The sequence below is a fragment of the Leptonychotes weddellii genome, unplaced genomic scaffold (assembly GCF_054177405.1).
Source record: "Leptonychotes weddellii isolate Sample4059 unplaced genomic scaffold, ASM5417740v2 HiC_scaffold_729, whole genome shotgun sequence".
In the NCBI taxonomy this organism is placed as follows: domain Eukaryota; kingdom Metazoa; phylum Chordata; class Mammalia; order Carnivora; family Phocidae; genus Leptonychotes; species Leptonychotes weddellii.
The window spans coordinates 1,062-13,002 of NW_028042681.1; the positions used below are offsets into that span (position 1 = coordinate 1,062).

The 11,941-nt window shown below is 38.8% G+C and overlaps 1 protein-coding gene across 1 annotated transcript; it reads right to left on the bottom strand.

Moving 5' to 3' along the window:
* Positions 1-1,067: 1,067 nt before the first annotated feature.
* Positions 1,068-10,458, bottom strand: LOC145719805 (cadherin-20-like). Its single transcript, XM_081811373.1, has 3 exons — positions 10,209-10,458; positions 3,995-4,131; positions 1,068-1,267 (listed from the first exon to the last, which is right to left on the bottom strand). The coding sequence occupies exons 1-3, from the start codon at positions 10,394-10,396 to the stop codon at positions 1,083-1,085; spliced, it is 510 nt and encodes a 169-aa protein (XP_081667499.1). The 5' UTR covers positions 10,397-10,458; the 3' UTR covers positions 1,068-1,082.
* Positions 10,459-11,941: the final 1,483 nt, after the last annotated feature.

Below are 11,941 nucleotides of genomic sequence, written 5' to 3' on the forward strand. Positions count from 1 at the left end.
AGGTGAAGATGTGTTGACTTAATCTTTGGTGAATACAGGATGCTAATATAAGTTTTGATTGTATAAACTAGTCTCTGTGCAGCAAGATGCCATGTTCCAGGTGAGTAAGAGAAGTGAAAGCAAAATCTGCCTGCATTACCAAAGCATGAATCATTGCCTTATAGATATGCACTTCACAGACTCATAACTTTCATATTAAAACTATCCTGACCCATTTGCCTTACCACCAGAATCCACAGGACCACAGAATATACTTTGAGGGAAGAAATTAGGACTGTTAGGGGATCTGTTGGGTCACAGGCAGAGAAGAAAGCATCTTACAAAAGCAGGAGCAGAAACAGGACATGGCGTATACTCTGAGGTATGGAAGGGTGGGTACAGGGTGGGCAGCAGCCCAAAGCATGCATGAATACATGGCCACTCCAAGCAGAGTTCTGGATGTTTCTCAGTTATACCACTTGGAATTTGATCAGCCAAATTATTCATTTACATTTAAAAGCATACTTTAAAAAATACACAAATATGTCTTTGCAGATTATAGAACTGTGGTTATTTCAAATTAGTAGAAATTTGTGTCTTCAGATTACTTTCTTCTCAAAATTGACCTGACAGGAGCAACATTATGAAAATGGTGTTTTAATTGAGGGAGGAGATAGTAGGTATTCTAGGTTAACAAAGCATTCTGAGTATAGGGCAGGTAGTCCCTGAACAAGGTACCTGTTGTCAGAAGTTAAGAAAGGGAGGTGGGAAGATACAAAAAAATAAAGCTTCCCTACTGCAAGTATTTTCAGGTATTAGTGCTAAAAAAGAGTTTTCTGATCTTCATGGTCCCTCGCTCCTCGGACCCAGAGCACATAAGACTGCAGTGGTACTCTATATACAGTTTAGTTACAAGATGGGTAGATAACTTCATGTCAGCCTGTGAAGCAAGCTACCATCAAAGCATTGTTGAGATCATAAAATGTTATGGGGACTCAACATGCTTGTCCTAACAAACTGTTACAACATGATGCACGGAAGTCGGGGACCCTTTCGTGAGCTGTTAGTTTCTGTAGTCTAAATTTCTTTGATGGCAAATTTGGTTATCTGTAGCAGTCATTTATGTTGGAGGTGAACCAACGTGCACATTTCACAGACTGCCTTACCTGCCCTGCTTTGGCATTTTCACACACAAAAGCTTCATAGAATCTGGGGAATTCTGGAGCGTTGTCATTCACATCTAAGACTTTGATTGTGACGGAAACACTTCCAACCTGGGAAGGATTGTCTAAAGAGAACACAGAGAAAACCAAAAGGTGAGGGTTCAGTAGTACAAGAAAGCAGCTCTTTGCTGGAAAAGGTATTTACCTTGTCAGTTTGGTTTTTTAAAGGAATGGATAAAGAACTTGGAAATGGCGAGAGAAACATAGGATGCGTGTGCTGCCTAGTAAGAGTGCGGTCAGCACACAAGACGCGTGGGCGGACTGCGGTGTGTGTCTGAGGGAGTGTGTGATGTCAGGAGGATGAAGAGAAGAGTAGGACTCTGAGGCGGGTGGGGGGGGCAGGTATCATACAATGCAGCTTAAAAAGGTTTGAATCTCTCACTTGGCTCACGCTTCAGTTTCTGAAATTAAAGACAGGTCAGTTCCGTATTCTGGGCTTGAAAACAGCCCATTTCTGACTGGATGCCTACTGCGTGGCATTGCTTGGCTTTATTCTTGTGGAATAATCAGTTCTTTGAATTATATTTCAGAAGGTTTCAAGTTATTCCTGGGAATACAGATAACACTGCACATTTATTTCTGCTTAGGGACTAAGGGGTTATTATAGGATCAAACACACGCCAAATCTATATCTTTGGCTGGGGCAGGAGAAGTTATTCATAGTCACTCATGGGGAAATGTGTCTTTTGGTCTGTCTTTTGCTTGGCATTGCCACACAAGGACAATTTCACAGCCGCAGAATTGCCCCTCCTGTCCTTTTTTGTTTTGGCCACATCCCAAGAAGATAAAATAGAAATTAATAGATTATTCTTAGTAAATAATTTTATAAAATCTCAGAATGTCTTATTCTTCTGATTTATTTTTTCTTTTCTTTCCCCAAAATATCTATGCTCTCCTATGTTATCCACTTAAATATTTCTGTTGCCTGGTTATCAAAAGTACTGACCTATTTAAATTTTTTTTTCCATTATAACCGTGGTACTAGTTTATGGAAGGAATAATGAAAATCCCCCAGATTTTCAGGTACATATGATCTCTAATTCTACCCCAGAGATATCCATTATATAATATATGTAATATTACATGTGTCCAAAAATATGGAGAGACACACACACATACACTGCAATTAAGCAAAATTAAAAAGTTGGATTTAAAACTTTTAGGGCAATATTGTCCTGTGTCATTGAAATATACTTGAAAACATGTATATTAATATCTCTTTGATAGTCTCATTTTATTGTATGGTTGTACCACAGTTTACTTAGACCCCTATTACTAGACTTTTAGGTAATTCCCATTTTTTCCCCTATGTTAAAATAACACTGCAGGAGACATTTTGGTACATGGGTCTTTGTTGGTATCTGTGATTATTTCCTTAAGATAGTTATTAGAAGTAGAACTCTTGGGAAAAAGACTATGAATATTTTGGAGAATCTTAATACAAAAGCTTAATTGCCTAATTGCCCCCCTCTCCCTGAATGATTGTACATAGTTCTACCAGTACATTAGGGTCTGCATTTCCCTGAAACTTTACCATCACTAAGTGTTATGAAAAAAAATTGAATGTAGTAGTAAATAATCTAATTTTTGTAAAGTTTGTAATAAATATGGTAATCTAGTTTTTAGTAGTTTTTCATTCTATTTTTATGTTCATAAATCTGCTTTTTAGTGTTAGATGTCTCAAAATTTTGTATCCATGTTTCTGTGTATGTATGTGTGTGGTAGGGGTGATATGTTGTAAATGTTTTCTTTCATCCAGTAATAATATCTTATACTAGAGGGGTTCAGGACAGCTCTCCCACCCCCAAGTACCACTTTGGCATGTGGATTATTCTGAGCTGAAGGCACTTGAGGCCCTGAGGGTTCAAGAGAAACTTCTGTCACTCCCTTAACCCACAGAGAAAAATCTAAATTGAGTTTTTTTCCCCCAGAATAAGGGTTATTAACAGATAAATTTTATCTGAGTGACCCATCTGTACAGTAGGGCAAACTTCTGATTACCAAATATCTGCTCTTATCGTCCTATGAAATGCATTCCTTTCCTTTGGAATCCCAAACTCCTACCCCCTTCTTCATAGTTCACAATGACATATATACCTCATTTTGTCTGTCTTTGTAATTTTTATGTCTGTGTGCATTCCTCATATGTATGCACGTTAAATTTGATTTTCTTTTGTTAATCTGTCTCATGTCAATTTGATTCTTAGTCCAGGTAGAAGGACCCTTGAAGGGGACAGGAATTCTTGGCTCCCTGACAATACTATTTGTGCATTCCCAAGCTTATTAAAGATTGAAAACCTCGGGGCGCCTGGGTGGCTCAGTTGGTTAAGCGACTGCCTTCGGCTTAGGTCATGATCCTGGAGTCCCGGGATCAAGTCCCGCATCAGGCTCCCTGCTCTGCGGGGAGTCTGCTTCTCCCTCTGACCCTCTCATGCTCTCTCTATCTCATTCTCTCTCTCAAATAAATAAATAAAATCTTAAAAAAAAAAAAAATTGAAAACCTCTTAGATTTCTCAGGAATTGTCCCTTTCCTCAGATAAAAGTCTAGCTCCTTGATTTAAGGGTGCTATTTTTGGTACTGCTTTTGCATAGTGTTTTTTTGGTTTTTTTTTTAATCTCTAGCACAGAACTAGGTATATAGGAGATAGTAAGTATTTGAACTGAATGCATTCACTCACTTGCATAAACCATAATTTCTTCCTGTAAAGAATATAACAAGCTCTAGAAGCTTTCACATTCTACAATGCTTATATTTTGTCATGTTATGGAGACCAGTTTATTGTGTTACTTACTCATTTCCATAGCAAGGACAGTGATATTATGCCAAGAAAACTCCTCCCGATCAAGGGGTCTTGCAGTCATTAGGGCACCTGTTGTAATGTCAACATAGAAGAATCTTCCAGGGTCACTGCTTCTGTCAATGGAATATCTGCAAAAACAGATTAAATACACTGTTTTATTTGAATAAATATACTATAGCATATTACTTGAGAGAACTGAGTGCATACTATGTGAAATATGGCTCAACCAGTTCTGAGTTGTAGACACTTGGAAGACCGCATTTGCTGTTTTATCATGTCCAGAAACAGTCCCCCACCAAAACCCCCTTAAAAACATAACCAACGACAAACTATTACTGCTTGAATTTCCACATTCCTAAAATGAAATAAAAAAGGGTGTCAAAGCCTTAGGGCAGTTTTAGCCAATTAAAGATCAATTTCAGCTATTTAAAGCTTAATACTGCCTTAAGGCTTTTGGGACATTCTGAGAAGCAACCCCTGCATGTCTTAGTTCAAAACAAATTTTATTCACATAAGTTTTGAAATGCTAGATTGGAACTGGAAAAGGTATAGTTCAGTAGTTCCAATCCCTGTAATTAGTATCACCTATTGAGAAGGGAAGATTTCCATGAGGTCCTTTATAAACATGCTAATGACTGACCTGCTGGCAAACACAGTAGTAAGTCCTTATCTATGGAATATTTTCAGCAGGATGAACCAGGTTTGACTACATTGCTTAATGTAAATAAACCTGGAATTTATGAATTTATGGGGCACAGCTTGCTGGAAAATATCATGTGAGCTATGTAATTAATGGGGTATAAAAAGCAGATGTTCCATAACCAAAATGGCTTCTTTTTTGTTCGGACAGTGCACTTCATTGCTTATATCTTTCATGTTCAGTATGGACCAACATGCATCCTTACACAGGAAAAGAAGGATATTTACCTCACGGTTTCAGACCTCTCCAAGGACAGACTGCTTGCCTCATATTTTGCTTTTGTCTCTATCCTTCGAGTCATTATTTATTTTGGGTACTAGGTAAGAGCCACAGTTCCTGTTGAACCTGATTTGGCAATCTGACTCTCTGTATTCTCTCACCTGGTCCCCATTTTGGGAGATTCAGTAAGTGTGGAGGGAGATTCAGGCATCTGTATATTTAAAATCTTCCATGATATATAGCCATGATTGAGAATCACTCTTTTTTTTTTTTTTTTTAAAGATTTTATTTGTCAGAGAGAGCATGAGTGCACACACAAGCAGGGAGCAGAGGCAGAGGGAGAAGCAGGCTCCCCGCTGAGCAGGGAGCCCGATGCGGGGCTCAATCCCAGGACCCTGGGATCATGACCTGAGCTGAAGGCAGACGCTTAACTGACTGAGCCACCCATGTGTCCCTTGAGAACCACTCTTGAGAATCTGTGTAGTCCTTGGTCACAGCCAGTAATTATAATAGGTGCCACTTATGGAATACCAGATATTTTATAGCTTCTTTTTAAATTTTTATAAAAATTCTAGAAGGTAGGTGTTACCTCAGTTAGCAGAAAAGAAAACTAAGAGAAGTTACTTTCATACAGTTAAACAGCTAATAATTTGCAGAGGTAATATAAAACTACTGTTCAAAATTCTATTTAAAGTTGCCAGTGATTGCAACCGTGTCTTAAAGTTGTTGAAACTAGGAAACTGCCATTTTGATGGGAGTAAGAAGTTTCTTTAGTGCATTATTTTTCAAATTGCAGGTTAGTGAAATCAATAGGCTGGTTATGACTAGTGTTGAAAGAAAATGAAATAGAACATATGCATGCCAGACTGTCACATGCAATAAGGATAAATATTGATGGTACAACTTTTGTTTCAAATAGGTACAGGTGTGTAGGTATATATACATCCATCCATCCATCCACACACACACACATAGTATATGCATGTGTATGTATTATCGGGTAAAATATTTGTTCCAGATAGGTATTTTTTTCCTGTAGGGATTCTAGTTGGCTGTTCAGAGAGGAATTAAAGGAAAAAGTGATCACTAAGGGCTGGAGAAATGGAATCATTTCAGTTATAATTCTCCAAGAGTTGTGAAATTTAAGGAAGTACATTAATGCTTTTCTCTGTGACCCTATTTAATGAATACTTACTGTAGCCAGGCACTGCTTTCTACACCTTACATATATTGGTTCATTTATTCCTTACAGTATCCCTAGGAGGGTAGGTACTGTTATCTTGGTTTTACAGGTGAGGACACTGAGGCCTGGATTGGTTAAGTCACTGTCCCAAGATTGGAATCAAGCCTAATCAGTTTGGGTTTAGGTTCCTGCTCCTAACTGCCACTCCGTGCTGCCTTATTGCGCATGGAATGTATGCAACTGTTTAAGGAAACAAAGCCTTATCTCTTCTTGAAATAGACGAAGCCATGATGGCAAACCATTGACTTCTTAGTAAAGAACAAACACATGCCTACAAAGTTCATTTAAAATTAATTGGAGCATTTTTTTTATAGGTATAATTAGCAATTTAGTTTTGAAGTTCACTGGCTATTTTAAGAGTTGAATTTGTCTTTGGGAAAAAATGCAGTCTTTTCTTTCAGCCAGCCATTCAGCGCATGGAGCCATAACCCCGATGGCAGCTCTCCAAGCTGTAGGCATAGTGCCGAGGGGAGAGGCAGCCCGCAGCCTCTATGATGAACCAGCTTTTCACACTCAGACCTACCGCGCCATAGCAAATGTCGCAGATGCGAGATGGGAGATGGGGTGATAGAAATAACTAGCCGGCAGAGCCCATGACGGTACTGCCTGGTGCCACAGCGAGAGGAAACTCTGCAAGCTTGCCTCCGAGCAGCCGTCCTCAGCAAGTGGAATCCCCTTCTGATTTCCCAAATCAGAAGTTCCTGAGTTGAGGCAGTCAAGGCATTCACTACTCTGAATGAGACACGGGGCCAGTTTTCAGGAGGCAGGAGAACAAATTAAAGGTGTAGATACAGATGGAAAATGAGGAAATTGGGACACACTAGTGAATTATGTAGGTGGTTTTCCTTTCTCTAACCATAATATTCTCACCTATTATGGGAAGAATAGGCATGATATGCACATACAAAACTGCCTTCAGGGAACGATAGCTAGTGTTTGTTGGGCTCCCTGCTTACTTGCTTGGCTGAGGACATACTCTGAATTTGGGAGCGATTTGAAGGTAGGGCGTCATGGGCAGGCTTGCTAAATCCACACACATACACTCTAGGAAGGCACAGGAAAGCAGGCTGTTTCCATACCAGCAGAAGCCTATTTAATTTGCCAAATGGTTTAGTTTCCTGCTTGCCAGAAGTGCCTTGGGCATTTATTAAAAATTTAGGAGATCCTAAATTGTTTAGGAGATACTACACATCGTATTTTTCATGTATATGTAACTAAATCTGGAGATTTAGTTTTGGGATTTACTAGTAAATCATGACCAGCTTATATGCCTGAACATGCCGTAAAGTTTCTAGAAAGGAGATGATGAAAGTCCTTATAATCTTTTTAAAAAGTTAAATGGCCTTTTATCCATAACATCTTAACTTCAGGTGATATATTGATTTTGGGGCAATTTAATATATGTGTTTTTTTTTTAGGAATATAAATCTCATTTATTTCTAATAAAAATGCAGAAGATGAATTAGATAGCCAAGCAGCATGTAACTTGCAGATTATTTTAAAAGAAAATAACTTTTATAGGAAAAATAAGGATAAAATGAGCAATTTGGGGAAAGATAACATAGGACAGTAATTTCCAAATGGGTTTATTAAATGATAGCCAAGGATTTGCCCTTTATGTGCTTTTCCCTGTGAGAATCCAGGACTCCTGATGTTCTACTTGAGTCTAGGGACCATTCTTCATTCCTGTCAGATAGTACAAAGAGTCAGGAACCCTCTATCTTGGCAATATGAATTCTCCTTTGCAACCAAAAGGCAGAGGGAGAATTATCCCCAGGTCTGATAAGTGGAATTCTTTGCCCCCTCTGTCTGAATGCTTATCTTGTTATCTCCAGGCCTGTGGCTGTCACCCTGTTCTTGCCAGTTTCTCTCTCAGGACCTAGAGTTCTGCCCCAGGATAAGCAAGGGGACCTTGCTCCCTGCCTCTGGACTGTTCACTGGTGGATTCCTCCTGACTGGGGTCTTTTGGAATAGAAAGCCTCTCTATTGTGTGCCCTGATGCTGGCAACTGATGATTTTCAAAGGCCAGGCATCTGAAGCAGCATTTTCTGTTAGCCAGACAGGATTCTTTAATTTTGTGTACCTCATTTTGCTCCATGGCAAGAGTGGATGTGGGCCTGTTGGTGTTTTGCTTTCATTTCGGCATCTGTTTTGAGATAATTAATGACTTTAGTCTTGAATACTGCACATACACTCTAGGAGCGTGTGTGTGTGTGTGTGTGTGTGTTTTCTGACTGCAGTCTCTTTTGCTTGTCATTTAGCAGTGTGACTCCTGACAACTGTATTTCCAGTGCTTACCATGTGGAAGTCCAGATTCAGAATCGGGAAAGAAGATGTAGAAGTATCCACTGGATATTTGATTGACTATTTTAGAAATGGTCTCTAATTTTTTCAAACTTATGCCTGTTTTATTTCTCTCCCTCCATAAAATTTTCCCCACAGTATCTTTTCCAACATGAACAGATTAGCTAATTGATCAGAAGATACATATATTTTTTTCTTGGCTTCTGAAAATATGAATTTATAGAATCTGTTTTATCTTATGGTTGTTCTGGGGATAATATGGTTTCACTTCTTCCCTCCTATTATACATTTGAAAAGCTTAAGGTTGAAATATCATTTCTATAAAGTTGGTATAATTCATACTAGAAAGATTAGTTGACTTCTAAAAATCAAATATCAGAATTCAAACACAATCATTTTAGCCATTTTAATGCCTTCAAATGTGAAATGTTTACTAGTTGGTTAGATGAAGCAGATTCCCCCAGTATAGTTATTCTCAGGAGAGAAGCATCCTTGTTAAACTGAAAAAGCACATTTTCATTAAATGCAAACACTAGGTGAGGGAAGTACCAGTTGATGGGAAAGGCATTTGATAAATTGGGGTGCATTTAAAATGTGTTATATGCACTAAAGCCCCAGATCCATTTTGCCATGTGACTTTCAACAATTAATGTGACAGATGGCCTCAAACAGCCTTGGAATCCTGATGTTTTGTGTCAAGCTTCAGAGGCTTGGCAGTTGCTCTAGAAGGTTGAGGTGTCAACCTGTCCACCAGCTGTTTGCACTTTGGTTCTAGAGTTGAGGGGAGGAAATGGCCATGGCTATAAGAGCAGCTCTCCTCCCTGCCTTGATGGGGAAGCATCTTGATTGGAATCTTTAAGTTCAAAACACACTTTGGAAAGACTGATATGTAGGCTTGAAATAGAAAGCCCTATCAGGCCATTCTACATGGCATCGGAGCCATTGACAGCAGGAGTAGTTACCATGTTCTTTTGTAGTATATGGAAATATATATAGTAGAAAAATCAAAGGTTCATAAAAATTGAAAGAATGTGCATTGATCACTTTTGTATTCATCACTGAGATTTGACTTTTTTTTTTTTTTTTTAAGTAGGCTTCATGCCCAGCATGGAGCCCACTGTGGGTCTTGAACTCACAACGCTGAGATCAAGACCTGAGCTGAGACCAAAAGTCGGATGCTTAACTGACTGAGCTACCCATGTGCCCCAAGATTTGACAGTTTTTAACTTTTTGGTGTCATGTGTCTATGCTTTATCTGAATTGGTAGTTGTCAACTGGGGATGATTTTGATCCCCCCATCCCTTCCTCCTCCTGGGACATTTGGCAATATGTGGGACACTTTAAGTTGTTACAACTCAGGGTGCTACTGACATTTAGTGGGTTGAGGCCAGAGATGCTGTTAAACATTGTACAATGCACAGGACAGCCTGTCACAATAAAGAATCCATCCCCAAAATGTCAATAGGGCTATGATTGAAAACTAAGGTAGGGGTGTGTGTGTGTGTGTGCGTGCATATGCGCATGTGTGTGTTTTTTCGCTAAACAAATTGACAGTGAGTTGCAGACATAATGATAACTTTACTTTTAAATAACGTGAAAAGGCCATCTTATTTAAACAAGAAGAACTGAAGAGGAGAGTCTTCAGAGAGGGAAGAAGCAAAGGGAAAAAGTGCTAGAAAATTAGATACCAGGGAAGGGAAGATTCTAAGGTATAAGAAAGGTGAAATCTGTGGAAAAACCTGATTGAGTTGTTGGTCACATCTGGGTCCTTGGCAGAAATGATCTGTATGGTTGTTCCAATCGCCACATCCTCAGGAACCTCCACAAAATAAAAGCCCGGCTCAAATATGGGGGGCTCATCCACATCTTCCACACTGATGTGCACTGTTGTTGTGTCCTGAAATGGGCCTAGGTTCAGAAAACGCATCTCTAGGTGAGGATTGGCTCCTTCCACTTTTAAGGTGTAACTTTTCTTGCTTTCAAAACTCAGGGGCTGAAAAGTAATGACAGGAAAATTGATTAGCAATGAGCGTATATGTCAAGGTTTTAAAGGATCGCCAATATTGATGGCTAGGGGGTACACTTCCAACTTCATTAAAGTGGTGGAAAAGAGGCAAAGGGAAAAGCAAGGAGAATTTTTCCTTTGTTCGTAGTTCTTGGTCTTAAGGTCATTTTCAACAAATGGGGTAAAGAAAGTAAGGAAGATCGGGACACTTCAGAGAGGGTGAAGGCAGCCAGTGTACTGATCAGGAAATCCACTGTTACTCTGGGCAGGCTGTACTTTAACCTGCCTACTCTTCAGTCAACCTGGTCCCCTTATCTTTAAAGCTGCTTGTTTATCTGAAAAAATGTCATGAGAACTAGGAGTTTCAGAATATCCATATAACTGAGGCCTTGTCTTTTCCATTTTCTTCTTTTAAAAAAATTTTTTTAGATTTTGTTTATTCATTTGAGGGAGAGAGAGAGAGACAGAGAAGCAGGGGGAGAGGCAGAAGCCGACTCCCCACTGAGCTGGGATCCGACATGGGGCTCGATCCCAGGACCTGGAAATCATGACCTAAGCCGAAGGCAGATGCTTAACCATCTGAGCCACCTAGGCACCCCCACAAAAATTCTTCAGTACAAAGGCAATAGTCATTTTTTTTTTTTCAAGAAACTACCATAAGCACCTTACAAGGGTTCTCAGAGTACTGTGTCAGATCAGTGTTTGTGTATTAAGTTTACCATAGATGCTGTCCTTTAAAAATCTCTTTTAAAGACCTAATCCAATGCCTCATTTTGTAGTTGAAGAGACTGAGAAGGCTTGGAATACTGGGTGAAGCAGACATGGTTACATAGTGTTAAAGTAGAAATGCTCATCTAGATTTTTAAATTCTTCATTCAGAGGTCATCTACAAATCTTTAACTTTTTCTAGTAAAATTCCGTGTCATACATAAAATTTTGTGGTTGCTCCTTTTTTTTTTTTAAGTCTATTCCTACCTTAAAAATGTTTTATGCCAAAATAAATACAACATTTTAGGGTAGAAAGTGAACTTGAATGTATCTCTTAAGAACAATCCATTTATTTTTTTAAGCTGACAAAATGTCTAAGTGTTTTGAGCAACAGTTACCTCAGAACATCATCAATAATAAAAAAAAATCATGGAAAGTTAGTCCTTTAAGATAATTATAGTGGATAGCAAAGCAGTTATTAAAGCTTAAAAGTCACATATCTACTTGGTAGTGAACTAAATATTCACTGTTGCTTTTTTTCATAAAATATGCTGAATGTCAGCACATTTTATGTTAGAAAGAGGCATGTTTCCATTTAATAAACTGCTTTGCTTTTGAGAAAAACAGCAGTAGAAGTTGCTTTAACTAAATTAGGTATTTTCAAATCTAACAAAGTGTTTTGTGTTGTTGCTGTTTGGTTATTACTTGTTTTGCATGGTTAGACCCTACATTGTATTCCTTGTTTTGTGGAGTCAGCCA